The 17,929-nt window shown below is 43.7% G+C and overlaps 1 protein-coding gene across 5 annotated transcripts in view; it reads left to right on the top strand.

Moving 5' to 3' along the window:
* BCAT1 (branched chain amino acid transaminase 1) overlaps positions 1-17,929 on the top strand; it is a 76,831-nt gene that overhangs the window by 40,859 nt on the left and 18,043 nt on the right. For 3 of the 5 annotated variants that reach the window (XM_020813780.3, XM_078376426.1, XM_078376425.1), the window contains exon 3: positions 11,841-12,041. In XM_020813780.3, coding sequence (XP_020669439.3) covers positions 11,841-12,041 — 201 coding nt within the window. Of the gene's footprint in view, positions 1-11,840; positions 12,042-14,262; positions 14,320-17,929 lie in introns of all 5 variants that reach the window. The other 2 variants (XM_020813778.3, XM_078376424.1) reach the window with 1 other exon arrangement.

The following is a 17,929-nucleotide window of genomic DNA, read 5'->3' on the forward strand; positions in this document are numbered from 1 at the left end:
CAGGAGTTCGATGACTGTTTTGCTACATAATCAGCTCCCAGACAGCTGGGAAGCTCGTGGAAGCAACAAGTCAAAACTGGCTCGCATCCACGCGCCTGACTACCTTTAACCTTGTTCTCTGGACAGTAGGCTTTGGATCCTGACCTCAGATTACGGTTTGTGATTTGGCTTTGGCATTTTGATATCGGCTTTGGACTTCTGATATTGGACTGGCTTATTGGACTTTGCTGTTGAAAGCCCTGGGAATGTGACAATCTGCTTCTTCCTTAGGAATTCTCAACTTCTCTCCTTTCCCCATCCAGGGATCTTCTAACCAGATCCACTCCCAACCTGGCAGTAAATTGCGGTCACCCCTTTTTATATCCACGAGTCCTGCCTCCACTTCTACCCAGGGCTTCTGCTCAATTCCTGCCAAAACGGTCCTGGTTTCTTTAACCATCACCTCCTTCAATCTTCCCTGTACAGTCCCTGGATCTGTTCCAGGTGGCTTTATTTTCCAGGGAGGGGGAACTGGAGGTGTTTGGATTTCCTTGTCGGCAGTGGGTGTGAAGGACGGCATTCCTGTGAGAGTAATCTTACTCTCACCTTCGGATCTTACAGATGACAAGTTAGCAATCCCCGTTAGCAACAAGCAGTCCAAAAGTGGCACTCCCAAGAAGTCAATAAACTGGAAACATTTTCAACAGGGCGCAACGGGTGCTTGCATGGCTGAGTGCATGCGCTGCAAGAAGGTAATCGAGAATGGGCAGAATTTGGGGCACCGCTCCAATAGTGGCCTGAAGCCTCAGCACAGGGCAGTGGTGCCAGCAAATGAGTAGGGCGCTGTGGGGGCAAGTGACTTCCTTATTGTGAAGGGTAAGAGTCATCAGAGAGCAGAGGTTGAGCCACGCCCAGGGAGGTAGATGGGCAAATAGTAAGACGTGGGGGGACAGTAAGCACCAGACCCACATCTCAAGAATATGCCTAGAAGCTCTTCTGCAAACTTGAAAATGCCAGGATTACATGTTGCCTTCGGTATATGATAGCCTTTGATGGCCAGCTATTCTCTTTGATGGGAACACTGGTCCATAGTGGTTGTTGTGGGTTTTTCAGGCTCTTTGGTTGTGTTCTGAAGGTTGTTCTTCCTGACGTTTCGCCAGTCTCTGTGGCCGGCATCTTCAGAGGAACAGGAGTAGGAACGCTGTCTGTGCTCTGTTCATTGGGAACACATTTCTTGCTTCACAGAGCATGGACAGAGTTCCTACTCCAGTCCTCTGAAGATGCCGGCCACAGAGACTGGCGAAACGTCAGGAAGAACACCTTTTAGAATATGGCCAAGGAGCCTGAAAAACCCACAACAACCATTAGATCCCGGCCGTGAAAGCCTTTGCGAATACACTGGTCCATAGCTTCGTGGCTGGCCCCTCATTACCAACTGCCATTCTAGTCACCCTTAGCTGGAATTATAATAATCATCTTCAAATTGCAGAGTTAGAAGGGACCCTTTGGATCATCAAGTCCATTCCCTGTCAAGGAGGCACAGTGGGGAATCGAACTCCCAACCTCTGGCTCCACAGCCCGATGCTTAAACCACTGAGCTATACAGCGGTCCTACCCTATCCCTTCGTAATAAGCGCAGGGCAAGGTTAACAATGTTTAACCTGCTGTAGCAAAACTAGCAGAGCCTCATGCCACCTTGAAGCCCAACATATTTTACTTGGCTTGAATTTTCATGGTCTGGTCTCACCTGGTCTGACACGGCGTGGAACAAAATGACAATGGAGGCCTAAAGTGGAAAATTTGTGCAGCTTGCGTCCGAACATCAGCCATCTACAGCTTCAGTTGGTCAGAGGATGGAAACAACCCCAACTCTTTAATTACTCGGCGAGAGACGGACAGCTGTCTTAAATTACTGCAGACTGATTCTCTACTGGATTTATCTCCCCCAACTGTTCCTCTCAGAAAACACCGAGGGTTTTAAATCTCGGGGCAGAGAAAGACGAATGCCTGTGAAAGGAACAGATGTCCCTGCAGGAATGAACCCTTGAGTAAGAATGTGCCCCCAACCCCAGCTAGGTCACAATAAAGTCTTAGCCATCAGTACTTCTGTGCCTTATGGCTCTGTTACTTAACGTCTTCTGAGATGCAGACACGATTTCAGCTGGCCACGGATCGCCCGCCTGCCTGCCTTCCTGTCTGGTACGAAGGGCCTGTCTTCCCGAGTGGTGTCGTAATACAAAGATTCCTCAAAGCTTAGAGCCAGTCTGTTGTTTGTCTTCCTCCCCCCCCCCTTTTTTTTCCTCTGCTAAGCTGGCGCATCTAAAAATGGATCACTGGTTAAAAAATACAAAACAGCAACAAGACAAAACTCGTGAGGTCTACAGACGCTTGCTTAAGGCGTGCTGTCATTCTAGTGTGGCACAGCTCAAGATGGGGACCATAATAATGCAGAATTGCACACCGTGCTAAATTTTAAACATGCGCGTACAGCATGCGCACACACTGACCAGCCTTTCTCTCTCCCCACCGCCCTACTTTTTAAAAAAAGAAAAATGTGCTGCTTTTTGTTCTCCTCTCCCTCGTAGTGTTTAACACACCCTCAGGGTGGTTTACAATTTAATTATGTAGGCTGCGCATTGCCTCCCCTCCAGCAAGCTGGATACCCAATTTACCAACCCCAGAAGGATGGAAGGCCAAGTCAACCTCAAGCCAGCTCTCTGAGCAGAGTTTTAGCTCCAATACTGCAGTTTAACCTCTACGCCATGAGGCCGTATTTTAGTGCTTATATGCTGCCTTTCTCCCCTTAGGTAACCCAAAGACACACACAGTCAATCAGAGCAACATAATAGACACAATTAACCACAATGTAAGGATATAATTTTTTTAAAAAACCAAACAACAAACAATTTTAAAAAGCACTAAAGTGGTGCCTCGCTAGACGGTGATAATCTGTTCCGCTGAAATCGCTGTTTAGCGAAATCATTGTCTAGCGAAAAGCATTTCCCCATTGGAATGCATTGAAACCTGTTTAATGCGTTCCAATGGGGAAGAATCGTTGTTGTCTAGCAAAGATCGGCCATAGGAAAGCCGCTTTGCGAACCGCCGATCAGCTGTTTAAATCGCTGTCTTGCGAAGCTTAGGTCCCGAAAACACCTGTTTTGCAAGCGCAGAGGAAGCTGTCAAAATCGTCGTCTAGCGAAAATCGGTTTTGCGAAGCAGGGACCAAACATTGTCTAGCGAAATTCCCCCACAGGAATCACTGTTTTGCGAATCGCTATAGCGATCGCAAAAAGTCAATGTCTAGCAAAAAAACTGTCATGCGGGGTAACTGTCTAGCGAGGCACCACTGTATTTTAAAACACTTAAAATATGCCTGCTTAATTTAGTAAATACTGTTTTCATGTGCCATCAGGTTGCCTCTAATTTATGACAATGCTATGGATGACAATTTCCAAAATGTCCTCTCCTCAACTGCCATGTTCAGCTCTTGTAACCTCAAGCCTGTGTGGTTCCTTTAGGGAGTTAGTCCATCTTGTATCTGGCCTTCCTCTTTTCCTGGTGCCTTCCACCTTTCCTAGCATTATTGTCTTTTCCAGAGAATTCTGCTTTCTCACGATGTGCCCAAAGTAGGACGGCCCCAGTTTCAACATTCCACATTCAACTTCCAACAGTAAATATATTGTTGGTAAGGTTCTCTTGTTGACAGCCTGGCCAGTTTTGTCTTCTCGGGCAGGTTCTTTATGTTGTCGCTCCGCCTGTTTCCGGGAGATGTACAGTATTGTGTTCTGTGCCGGAAGCCACTTTATGCAGTGGAGTGTGTACATTGTGTTGCTGGTTGTGGGCTGAGCCACACTAGGAGAATCAGTTCAAGCCAATGATATTATCTAGTCCTGTTGAATTAGGAGCGTACCTGAAGATGCTCCGCTCCTTGACAGTGCAGACACAATGAGCAGCCTTCTGCAGAATCTGACCACTCCTCATATTTTTCACTCTCGCTGGCAGCACCGCCTGCCCAAGATCTTGGATCGAGGGGCTTTTCACAGCTCTCCTGTTGGTGACCATCTCAGCCAAAGAGACAGAACATTCAAGTATCTGTCCAAAGTTTGTGAAAGGATTCTCATAGATGGCTTAATAGACACTGAATTTAGTGATGCCAGAATTCTGTAATAGCACCTTGTTTTCTCCACAAGTTGAATGGAGTACAACGGATGCTCCATTATACACCACCATTTCTTGTTCTTTGTGGTCTCCATGCCTCTTGTTGGAGAGAGCCAAAGATGCACAGGTAACAGTATGGGGCTTTCTAGAGATACAGTGGTGCCTCACTTAGCGATTGCTTCGTTTAACGATGTATTCGCTTTGCGATGGGTTTCTTTGAGGAATTTTCAGCATTGTTTAACGATGTTCTCTATGGGGGAATTTCACTTAACGATGTCCGTGTTTGCTCATTTTTAATTGTCTTACAATGTTTGGAACATGTTTTAAATGGTTGGAATAGTTAGTCCACCTTGTGAAACCTATGCACACTTAGTTTGGCTTTCTTCTGAGTCTTCGTTAATTTTTGGTGATTTTTTGTTTTTTCCCTCATTGAAATCCATTGGACGAATCCAAGCATTTAAAACATGTTCCAAACATTGTAAGACACTAAAAAATGAGCAAACACGGACATCGGAAAGCCATTCAAAAGCACTGAAGCCGGCTTCAGTGCTTTTGAATGGCTTTCCGTTGGGGAAACATTGTTTCACTTAGCGATGTTTCCTATGGGGATTTTTGCTTAAGGACGTTAATCCGTTCCCATTGGAACGGATTAACCGGTTTTCAATGCATTCCTATGGGAAATGGTGTTTCACTTAACGATGTTTCCCATAGTGATGGGTTTTTTGGAACCAATTAACATCGTTAAGCGAGGCACCACTGTAGTTGAAAAGGTAAAAGAGAAGGTGCTGCTGCTTGAAAGAATGGGTGAAACATCTCCTTGTTCAGCCGTCTTCTGACCATAGGGAGGGTACCAGCAAAAAGATCCTTCTTCTTGGTGGTCTGTGTGCGGTTATATATATTTTTCTGCACATTTTTAAACTGATTTATTCAGATTACATTGGCTGGAATCCTACTGGTGCTCATGTAAAGTCTGCTTAGCATGCCACAGCTAGTTGTGGGTGATTGACAAGGTCACGAGGCACATCACAGTTCTGTAATCAAATGTTCCATTTCTAGATTCAGTGGCCACCCGCACGCCCACGCCATTTCCCGAGAGTTGGCAGATATTTCTGGCTTCTCTCAGGGGGCTCTTTGCAGTATAGAATATGTTCTTTCTTTTGCTCTTTTTAACTGGTGTTAGTTGGCTGCTTTAAGATGCATGAGATATTCTGTACACACACTTAACACACACAGGCTGCTTGTGTATCCCGTAAGAACATGGTCTGCACATGGTTTTCAGTGTTGGTCACATACATTTAATATGGTGAAAGTCTTGGCATACATACCGTATGTATGGAGCGAAAAATACGGTATGTATACCACCGAAACCCAAACAGCTTGTTGAACTTTGTCAGAACTAGGGCAAATAGTCCAAACCATGGAAAACATAGTGGAGAAACTAGGTACTGTATTGTCCTCCACCCAAAAGTAAACTCTGAATATTTATTTATTTAAAATATTTTTATCCCGCCTTTCTCCTTACAAAAGGACCCAAGGCGGCTTATAACGCACTATACATGGGGCTACCTTTGGAAAATATCAGGAAATTTCATCAGGTTCGAAACATAGCAGCTAGATTGCTAACTGGGGCTGATCACGGAGAACATAACCCCCCTGTTACAGTAGCTCCAATGGCTGCCGATCCATTTTGGGGACAATTTAAAGTGCTGGTTCTAATCTATAAAGACTTAAACAGGATGAGCCCAAGCCATCTCGAGGTCTACCTCTTCCTTTATGAGCCTGCCCAGGTGTTAAAATCATCAGGAGAGGCGTTGCTCTTGATCCCATCATCTTCACAAGTGCACTTGGTGGAGACATAAGAGAGGACCTTCTCAGTTGCTACTCTCAGACTCTGGAACTCCCTCCCACAGGAGGCCAGCCTGGCCCCATCTTTGCTGTCCTTCTGCAAGCAGGCCAAGACCTTTCTCTTCAGGCAAGCTTTCCTTTAGTGACTGAGTGCTGTTGTTTTAATGGATTATTGTGACTGACAGTGGAGCAAGCCTCTGTTTTGTGGGGACACAATCTATCCTACCAAATGTGTCAGATTTTCTCTTTTAATATTACATCTATTTTCCATCCACAAAATGATTAGGGTTTCATTAAAGACAGATGACCTGTTTGTAAGGCAAAACACTCTGAATATGCAGTGTCAAGCAGAAATCGATTTTATATACTTATGTGTGTTTCCTAAAAGTTTGATGCAGCTTTTTTAGCTCAGGACCTCCCACCCACTGAGGCACCCGAAGGGAATGGTCTCCACACGGTCTCACTCAATACCACACCGAAGCTGTTGTAAATGGAAAACCCTGCTAGTTTCCTCATAGCAATATTTACAGCATTTCCCCCTTTTGTCTTTTCAGTGTCAGTGTCACTTTCACCGTTTGTCAAGTCAGCATTAACATTTCCTCACCAGACTTGTCATGAGGAAATGAACCTTCATCCAATTCTCTATTGCTGTATTATTAATGTTTTTTGGACTTTGATGAAAAATGGATGTTAACTCTTACTTTGTTAGTAGTTAGTATTCTTAATCGGGGCATATTGTGTGTGTTCGTATATGACCCCCCAAGTCAAAACCAACTTAGGTAAAAAGATTGTCCATTTGTGTCCAACTCTAGGAGACGTTGCTCATCCCCGTTTCCAAGCCATAGAGCCAACGTTTCTCCATAGACAGTTTCTGTGGTCACGTTGCCAGCGTGACTAGACACGGAACACTGTTACCTTCCCACCGTGGTAGTACCTATTTATCTACTTGCATTTTTACATGCTTTTGAACTGCTAGGTTGGCAGGAGGTGGGACAAGTGACGGGAGCTCACTCCATCGCGTGGATTCGATCTTACAACGGCTGGTCTTCTGACCTTGCAGCACAGAGGCTTCTGCGGTTTAACCCGCAGCGCCACCACCTCCCTGAAAACTAACTTACAGCAATGCTAATAGGACTTTCAGAGTAAGTGAGATATTAAAGAGTAGTTTTGCCTGTTCTACCCCTCCCAGTGAATTTCCATACCCAAGTGGGGATTGAACCCAGATCTCCTGAATCCTAATCCATCACTCTACCCACTACACCACACTGGAGATGTCCATAGTATTGTACACTGCGTTTAAAAAAACAAATATCAAAATTCTGGCCCATAATAAGTTGGTAAGTTATGTGAACTTTATAAATTATACAAATGGCAAATCTTGGCAAATATTTGCACATCAGAACCACCTTTTAGTTCAAGACCCACTCTTACCTGTTCGACTACAAATGTTGTTTAGCTGTTAACTCGTGTCCGATTCTTTGTGACCGCATGGACCAGAGCACGCTAGGCCCTCCTGTCTTCCACTGCCTCCCAGAGTTGGGTCCAATTCATGTTGGTACCTTCGATGACACTGTCCAGCCATCTCGTCCTCTGTCGTCCCTTTCTCCTCTTGCCGTCACACTTTCCCAACATCAGGGTCTTTTCCAGGGAGTGAGCTGTTGGAAATTAGATGCTGATGACATGTGTAGTGCTTTTTGAGTAGCTTGTATATTTTTTATTTTCTGTGTTGATGTCATTTCAGTATAAAAACCTTGTGTTTGCTGCATCTTGAAGAAAATGGAAAGCTTAACAAACACTTAACGATTATGCCCAGAGATGTAATCTTAGAACGCAGAGCTGGAAGGGGCCCTATGGATCATCAAATCCATCCCTGTCAAGGAGGCACAGTGAGGAATCAAACTCCCAACCTCTGGCTCCTCAGCCAGAGACCTGAACTATCATTTACACAAGCGTAATGTATGAAGGTTCAAGGCTTGGCGGGGGATTCTTGATCCTGAAGTAAAGCAATGGAGCAGTTTCTCATGGCTGCTAAAGCTGGAAGCAAAGCATTGAGAGATTTCCCCGAGGTCACAGAGGAAATCTATCGTGGACAAGGAAATGCTAACCTTGAGCTTTTCTACGTTTTTATCAGCCTAAGCTCTGATGCATTGACAGTCGGATAATTTTGTCTTTTTCCGTTTCCTAGAGGTATTTAGGCTTTTATCACAAGGCGAACGCTAAGCCTTTGCATTTATTTTGGCTACCGAATAAGCTTGCACTTCATTTTGTTTCCAGATTTCTATGTTATCAATTTTAAGAAATTGTCCAGATCGTTAAAAGTTCAAGAGAGGCGTTTCTCCATGTTCTTTTAATATCTGAGGATAAGAGCCAAGCCTACCCTTAGGCAGAGTGAGTGGGTGTCCAGTTGTGTCCAACTTTGGGTGTCTTAAAGGGATAGCAAATGGTTGCTTATACTTTTATTTTTTTTTTACTTTCTGGAATGGAGAGAGGTGCTTGTGGGATATTCTGTCTAATTATAGAAAAATGGAGTTGTGAGGGGCTTATAAGACTATCAAGTCCAACCTCCTTGTCAATGTAGGGAGCGAAATTAAAGTTTTCTAATTTTCTCTTGAATGCCTCCAGCGTTGGAGCACTCTCCTCTTCCCAAGGGAATGATTCCAATGTCACACTGCTCTAACCATGAGGAAGGCGGTCCTGATATCCAGTCAAAATATGGCTTTCTGTAACATGAATCTACATCACATGTGCTGCACTTTAATGACCGAGAACAAGTCCTGCTCCTCCTCTGTATGTATCAGCAAGCTTGCCAGGTCAATAGCCAGGTCAATAGCCAGGTCATCCTCTGAGATTTCAGCACCATGATCTGAGGTGTGGAGTGGGTCCTTGTGATGTTATAAGTTTGTTAGGGCAGAGGTCCCCAACCCCCGGTCTGCGGCCCAGTGCCGGTCTGTGGCCTGAGCCGGACTGGGCCACAGAGAGACACCACCCCACACCCGCACAAACTCCCTCCCGCAGAGCCCACATGCCCGCACGAGCACTGTGCCACCCATTGTGCATGCGCACGAGTGTGTGTGTGCCTGCATGAGCGCCACCGCTCCTTTGCACATGCACCCATGTGAGATGCTCGCACTCCTTCACGCATGCACAGGGGCTCAGGGGGTGCCCAGCCTTCCCCAGCCAGTCCGTGAGGTTAAAAAGGTTGGGGACCGCTGTGTTAGGGTGCAGCATGACACAAAATGCAGCTGAAAAGAATTGTGCAACTGGTAATTCAGAGATGATGTGCAGTTGGAAAAAAATGGTGCTGGGAATTAATTTGTGTGTGTGTGTGTGAGAGAGAGAGAGTTATGCATTATATTTATTAGGAACTTAAATGTCTGACACCATCAGGGGCAGTAGATAAAGCAAATTAAAATTAACTCAGTTTGTGTGCTCGAAGCAAGTTGCCCAACTTAAACTGAAATAAATTCTAATTTTGGGTTGGAGCTTCCTCTTTTTCATCTTCTTCTTTAAGCCTGTGTTGCTTAGCAGCATTGTTGCAAATAAAGCAGTTCTTATGCATTAAGCTTGTCCCGTTTTCTTTGTCCCTTCTTCTGCATCTCTTATAAAACAGCTGATCTAGGATCCTGGTTGGCCAGCAGTCGCGTATTATTAATGGATGTGTAGAGACATGTGCCCCCCCATTTCCATAGATAGACAGGCCCTGAATTTACGTTTGATTATAATGTTTTACTTTTGGGGTGTCAGTGCTGCGCTGTGGAATGTGGAGTAAATTATGTGGGGAAATTCACGGCTGTTTTCTGGTTATTCAGTCATGTTGTGAATAATTTAACCTGGACTCTAGTTGCCCACGCCAACTGTAGAAGGTGGAAGCAGAAACTTCGAGATTTCTGCAAGAGTCACCAGAGCCGTCATTCAAATAGAATATTTTAAAATTGTTCTTCTCTTCCTTTAGCTGCTTGGAACACTCTTGTGTTGCAAAGTTTGAATTCTGGTAAAGTTCCCTTTTGCTACGCAGTAGAAAGTTCCCTTCTGGAAAAGTAGAAAGTTCCCTTCTGGTAAAGTTCCCTTTTGCTACGCAGTAGCCGCCCAGAGTGGTAGAATATAACAGATGGGCGGGAATATGAATCAAATAAATAAATAAATAAATAGAAGTACAGAGATCCACAGAGGAGATTCGCTAGAAGTTCCCCAGAGTCCACCCCTTTCTCATGAACTGGCATTTAAAGTCTCACTAACTCATTATGAGTTATTTGTAGAAGAAAGAATAAAAACATTTGGTTCTTGTAGGTTTTTCGGGCTGTTTGGCCGCGTTCTGAAGGTTTTTCACCAGTCTCTGTGGCTGGCATCTCCAGAGGACAGAACACAGACAGAATTCTGTGTATGGGATAGTTGAGTACTCTTAGCTGTGGCGTCAGCTTTTTGTCCTTTTCAAGAGATTGGGTAATTATGGTGATCAGGGTGTTTTTTTTATGGGTGTATTGCTGTGATAAGGGGGGAGATGATCTGTCACTGTAATTGATGAGTTGAGTTTTTATTGTTTTCTCGAAAGTATGGCTTTGTTGAGTTTTTATTGTACCTGCTGTACAACTGCCGTGCTGCCATTTGCACATGTGCACAAGCGTGGAGTGCCCCCCACCTTCCCCAGCTGGTCTGTGGAGTGAAAAAGGTTGGGGACTGGGCCATGGAGACAGACCTCCTGCCCCATCCCCCACACGCACTCATCCCCTCACAGCTGCGAGCATGTGCAAATCAGCTGTGTGGCGGTGAGTGCATGCGGGGGTGGGGTGGAAGGTCTGTTTCCACAGCCCAGTCTTGCTCAGGCCACGGACCGGCACCAGGCTGTGGACCAGGGGTTGGGGACCTCTGCTCTAGAGTTTCTCTCTAACCACCTTGAAATATTTTTAATTAAAAAAAAAAACTCTATCAACTTTAGTGCTAGATCGCCTCTTTAAAAAAAGATAAGAAAGGAGAGCTGAAGGTTGCCAGGTAGTTAGTATCAAAGGAAGGAGGCTGTAGGATGTGAGCACATACCAAATCATGGAGGATTGAGGGCCACACAGGCATGGAGATAATCTGAGGCAAGAGAGATGACACTTTAAAGATTTATTTTCAGCATAAACAGCATAAACATGGATTAGAACCCACTTCCTTAGACACTGTAGGGTGGAATCAGAGAAGCAGCAATGTTACAAAAAAAAAAGAAGAAGGATTATTTTAGGGCTGCGGGATGGGAAATTCTGAATTCTTTTCTGGTAGATTTTGACCCAGCACACATTTTTGGGGGGGGGGGGGGATAGCTGATTGCAGCTGGCTATAATGAGGTTGGGAAAGAAAGCCGTATTGGAATTGAAAGACTTTGTGACACTTGAGCGGGTTGGGATGAGAGATAGAGTACCACTGTCAAAATACAGTTTGAGTATAAATCCCCTGATTCTCCATTCTAGGAGTTCTTCCTGACTGACAGGCACCATAGTATGGCTCACCTGTGGGGGAAAGGCCTAAACCGAAAGGCTTTGAGGCCTAGCTTCAACCAATATTGCATTAATTTATATGCCCCCCAGGGGGCTGGGCTATTCTGGGGTGTTTACAAGCATCCTGTTTGGAAAGAAAGTGAAAGTTGCCAAGTAGCACCAGGACTTTTGAAAATCTTATTAATCGTCTTCACTTTTGTTTCTGCTTGGGAACAAAAGCCAGGCGTTGCTTTAAGAAACGATGATGTGCAAAAAATGACCATTTCTAGGGTCTCGGTATCTTCTTTCCAAATCTGGCATGGGGATGGTTTCACTTTAAGATAATCAGCATGTCTTTATACTGTATGTATATGTTTTCATTCTTTCTCTCCTGCCCCTTCTTCTTAGGCTTCTGACCTCATCATCAACCCAGCAACTACTTTAAAAGAAAAGCCAGACCCAAATGGTTTGGTATTTGGCACTGTCTTCACAGACAACATGTTATTCGTTGAATGGTCGTTAGCGTCAGGATGGGACACACCTCATATCAAGCCGCTGGAGAACCTCTCACTACATCCTGCCATATCAGCACTTCACTATGCTGTGGAAGTAAGTAGGATCAGACAGAATGATCAGACAAGTTGTTTGTTCTTCATGCTTGCAATTTTCTGTGTTTTTTTAAACTAACATCTTCTTGTGTTCTAGAAAATGATTTTATTTGGGGCTTTGATGCAAAGAGGCAAAAGTTGCCACTCATTATTATTATTTACTGAGGTACAAAGAGTGACTCTGAAATAGGGGGAATATCCATGGCCAAGACCCAGACTTCAGTCATGGAGGGAGGCACGTGAATGTTGCTGATCCATCTGTTCTCAACATTGTGTGGAAATAAATAAATACACTGTATTGTATGGACTGCCATTTACAAGAGGCAGGGAAATACCAGTGCAATGGCATCACATCACTGGCTTTTCCAAGCTATATTTTATGGATAAGAAGACAGTCGGTGGCACTGGAGCATCTCACCATAATTAATCTGTGAGTTTGTCCTGGAACATTGATAACTGGTGCACAGTTACTCTGTGGCTTTTTAAATGTCACCATGCCTCTCTCTGTAGCCAAAAAAACTGGGCAATGCTAGGAGTTCTAAGTGTGCTGATTTATATACAGTGGTGCCTCGCTTAACGACGTTAATTCGTTCCAGAGAAATCGCTGTAGAGCGAAAACGTCGTAAAGCGAAATTTAAAAGCCCATCGAAACGCATTGAAAACCCCTCAATGCGTTCCAATGGGCTGAAAACTCACCGTCCAGCAAAGATCCTCCATAGGGGCAGCCATTTTCGCTGCCTGTATAGTAAGGAATCCATCCAAAAACACAGCAGGGAGCCATTTTAAGCAGCCAGTGGCCATTTTGAAACCCGACGATCAGCTGTTTTTGATCGTCATAAAGCGAAAATTGGTTCCCGAAGCAGGGAACCGATCATCATTAAATGAAAAAAACCCATTTAAAATATCGTTTTGCAATTGCAAAGGCGATCACAAAAACCTAATCGTCAAGCGATTTCATCGTAGAGCGGGACAGTCGTTAAGCGAGGCACCACTGTATTTATGTTTTTCTGTTAACCACATGATGCAAAGAAAAATGTGGATCAGCCTGGAGTCGCCCCACGTCCATTCTTAGATGATCATAATCCCCAAGGCCCACCACACATCTGGATACATCCCTAGTCCTGTTTTAGGGATGTTGATCTGGAATCTTAGGTATGCACACTGAATAATCAGGATGCAGAGGTCTTAAATACGCTATTGAAGGATATGTCCTGTATGTACTTCATTTGGTTCCTCGAAACTGGAAGCCATGGTGTTGAATATGGAAAGTGGCAGAAGTGAAAATCGTTGCATTTGACTTAACGACAGTGCTGTTCAGTCCCTGATGACTCATTTGAAAATGCAGCTCACCTTTTGGTGCTGTAGGTACCAACTGATGAAGAGACATCATGGACCAACCCTTGCCTTGGCTAGCAGAACAGACTATGTGAGGTTGTCGTCTTCCTTCTCCAACTCCTGGTAGTTCTGCTGGGCCATTAAGCCTTGTATGTTGGGTGTAGTGCATATGTACGTATGAAGCCCAGGACAGGTGGCTGCTTGGAGTACATTGAATTGGTAACTGCCAGAAGCCAGCGTGGTTAACAGCTGAGGAGTTTAGTGCCAAACATGGCTGTTTCGGAGTCCGTTAATTTCAATGTATATGTTATACTTCCATTTGTGTTGGAGCCTCGGTTCTAGGCACATTTTTGATGCCAAGGAGCATGTGGAGAAAACGTGGGGCATTAAAAAAATAAAACTAAAAGTCACTCTGCATTGTAGAGTCTTAAGATGTTAAATTTGTTTTGCCGTGATGTGTTTCAAAGAATGAGGCGGGAAAGAGAATCTGGCCCCGAACCCTTTACCCCAGCAACCTTTTTAAGTTATTAGCAAGACTCCACTGGGATTTCTGAACTCCTAGCCCCCTTCCCTTTTAAAAAAAATTCGAAATTTTCTCACCTGCCCCCTGCCAAAGGCCAGCCTTGTGATTTTTGTAAGTTCTCTCTGGCTGAGGAGATCTAGATGCATATAAGCTCCCGGTTTTTCTAAGAGGAGCAAAGGAACCACGCTGGAGTCCTGGATGTTTATCTTGCTCATAGTAGCGCTAACTGCTGTGATGCTCCATATCGGAAATCTTCGTTGCTAATAATCAATGTGCTCTTCTTCTTTTCCCTCTTTTCATGCATTTCCTCCTGTTACTTTTATTTCTATTTGTTTTTACCCTTATTGCATCACGTTTCCTCCAGCCAAAGGGACTGACAGAGGCGAAACTGCTCCAAATGCTATGGCTCAATGAATACACAGTGGGTATAACATGAGATGATGATGCTTTTGGCATTTCCCCACCCTGTGTCTCTTTGCTTTTCTCGTGATCTGTGACTCCTCCGGTAATCCAGGCTCTGCCAACCAACCTTGTCTGTGGTCCACCTTGTGCGTTGCAGTGCAGACAGATGGCAGATTATTTTCGTTTCTTTGTGTAGGTTCATTAATAATGTGCTTTGTGAAGTAGGTGCATAAAACTGGCTAGCCTGCTTGCCCGTATATAGTACAGTTGCGCTAGACTTGTGCAGAGTTAAGATAACTCTCCTGTGCACAGTCCCTTGTAGGTGAGCATCTTTAAGTGAGAAAATGGGACTAACTTCTGAGTAAATATTTGTGAGCTGTAAAAGAAGAAAATCTATAATCCCATCTACCTAGATCATCATTAATTTGATATGGTTGATTTTTTTGGACATTAGGTATAAAGGGTAAAACCCATTTACCTCCAGCTAGAGAAGAACCATTGAACTAATTGGACTTGATTAGTCAACATTTAAGCAAGTCATCATGATCCAGGAAGTGTACTCTACTTGGAACTACAGTGGATCCTTGACTTACGGAATTAATCCGTATTGGAACAGTGGCTGCAGGTCAAAAAGTCTGTAGGTCAAGTCTCCATTGACCTACAGTGCATTGAAAACCGATTAATCCCGTAACAGGCCGTTTTTGTTCCATTTAGGTTTTTTCTAGTCTGTAAGTCAAATCTCAGTCTGCAAGTCAGACCTAAATTTTGCGGCCAGAGAAGTCTGTAACTCAAAAAGTCTGTAAGTCAAGCCGTCTGTAAGTCAAGGGTCCACTGTAATATTATTGCAGCTTTATGGGCCAGGAAGGGAGTTTTGGAGGGCAACGAAAGGTCATAGAAACAGTAAAAGAAACAGTTTTTTTTTCAGAGCGTTGAAAAGCAAACAAACAAACAAGCACTGACTCTCAGGAGAATAACTTTTTATTTCCTTCCTGGCCAAACAGACATTCATGCTGGCAAAGCAATCTTGTGTCTGGTTGTAAAAATATTAAAAAAGATATTTAAAAAGGAATAAAGAACAAATGTTCAGAAGCTCAGTGGTTTAAGCCAGTGGTTCTTAACCTTTGTTACTCGGATGCTTTTGAACTGCAACTCCCAGAAACCCCAGTCAGGACAGCTGGTGGTGAAGGCTTCTGGGAGTTGCAACTTTTCCAGGGAGTCTTCTCTTCTCATGAGATGGCCAAAGTACTGGAGCCTCAGCTTCTGGATCTGTCCTTCCAATGAGCACTCAGAGTTAATTTCCTTCAGAATGGATACCTTTGTGCCATCAACTCACTTCTAATGTGTGGTGACAATATGAGTTAATGACCTCCAAAATGTCATACAGTGGTGCCCCGCTTCACGATGACCCCGTTAGACGACGAAATCACTTTACAATTAGTTTTTTGTGATAGCGATAGCAAAACAACGATTCAATGTGGTTTTTTTGTTTGACGACGATCGGTTCCCTGCTTCGGGAACCGACTTTCGCTTCACAACGATGAAAAACAGCTGATCGTCGGGTTTTCAAAATGGCCTCCCGCTGTTTTCCGTACCTATTTCCGGAAGACAGCAATCGGAAATGGCTTCCCCTATGGAGGATCTTTGCTTTACGATGAGGTATTTTGCCCATTGGAACACATTGAACGGTTTTCAGTGCATTTCAATGGTTTTTATCTATCTATCTATCTATCTATCTATCTATCTATCTATCTATCTATCTATCTATCTATCTATCTATCTATCTATCTATCTATCTATCTATCTATCTATCTATCTATTTATTTATTTATTGCATTTATATGCTGCCCATCTAGACATGGTCTACTATGGGCGGATCACAACATACAAATAGAAAACAATTAAAACATACACAATTTACATAGATAAAAACAGAAAAATATATAATCAAAGAACTTACAATTTTTAACAATCAATTTAAAGCAAAGCAAAGAGTCCCAAGATGGCATGAATTAAAAGGAAAGAAATAAGAAATAAGCATCACTTAATTGACTGGAGGGAAGGCCTGCTTGAATAGCCAAGTTTTCAGTTGGCTTTTGAAGATGCCCAGCGAGGGTGCCAGCCGAATTTCAGTAGGGAGGGTGTTTTACTTTCGCTTGACGACGATATCGCTTAACAGCGATTTTAATGGAACGGATTATCATCGTCAAGTGGGGCACCACTGTATTGTTAACAGCTCTGCCCAGATCTTGCAAACCGATGGCATCTCATGTTAGGTTCTCTCTCCCTACTGCCCCCCTTTTCCTAGCAATGTTGTCTTTTCCAATAAATTTTGCTTAGCTCGTGCAAACTAACAGCTGTGGATTCCTTTTTTGAGACCGTCTTTATTGAGGTCCTCATCTCTTGCTGCTGCCCCAACCCACTTTTCCCAGCAATGTTATAGTTTCTGGTGAGTTCTGTATTTTCATTTTATATTCATGGTAGGAGAGCTTCAGTTTCTTCATTTTTGCTCTGCTGAGTGTTCAGGCTTGGTTTAGCTGAGCACCCCCTTTTTTTGCCTTTTTCGCTATCAATGGTATCTTCTTCAATACCACATTTCGAATGAGCTGAATTTTGTTTCTGTTTTTTTTCACCGTTTTTCTACCACATAGTTTCCAGTGACAATCTTTGCTAATTCTGAGCCCTCCTTTTTAATATACATTTTAGAAGACAAAGGAGCATCTTTTTGGAAAACATGCATACAACGCGTTCAGAGAGCTTTTGGTCGAATATACAGTGGTGCCTCGCTTGACGAGAATAGTCCATTCCAGCAAAATCGCTGTAGAACGAAATCGTCATCAAGTGAAAGTAAAAAACCCATTGAAATGCATTGAAAACCGGTTCAATGTGTTCCAATGGGCGAAATACCTCAGCGTCCAGCGAAGATCCTCCATAGGGCGGCCATTTTCTGGTGTCTGTACAGCGAAAAAGCCTTCCTAAACACAGCGCGGAGCCATTTTGAAACAGCGAGTGGCCATTTTGAAACCCGACAATCAGCTGTTTTGATTGTCGTAAAGCGAAAAATCGATTCCCGAAGAAGGGAACCAATCGTTGTGAAGCGATTTTTTCCTATTAAAACATCGTTTTGTGATAGCTATAGCAAAATACTAATCATTAAGCGATTTCCTCATCTAACGAGGTAATCGTCAAGCGGGGCACCACTGTAGTTTTTCCCCCTCAGCTTGTCTACCCCACGGATAGGGTTTGGAAACTTGAACATAGTTTTCTAGTCTGCATTCTGTAGAGCTGTCATGGCAACATCAGTTTACCTGAGCGGTTAAAGGGTGTGTATGTTTCTTTTGTATGTGTTGCATTTTGCTTCACCATTTCATTAAGTCCAAAAACAGCCCTTCAACATCTTTTGGCACAGGCAGTCTAAAGCCACATCCCAGTTGTTCTGTTCTCCTCCTGCCAACATAGTACAAATCATAAACATCAACACAAAAAAACAACTCTGATGATTTGTGTTTGGGTGACAAGTACTTAACTGATGAAAAAGGGAATACACTTCTGGGATTTTCCCTTGCTTGATGTCACATTTTGAATGGGAGTGAGCACAGGAGATTGTCCTGTAGACCATGGGTCCCCAACCC

Source organism: Pogona vitticeps, chromosome 5 (genome assembly GCF_051106095.1).
Source record: "Pogona vitticeps strain Pit_001003342236 chromosome 5, PviZW2.1, whole genome shotgun sequence".
NCBI lineage: Eukaryota > Metazoa > Chordata > Lepidosauria > Squamata > Agamidae > Pogona > Pogona vitticeps.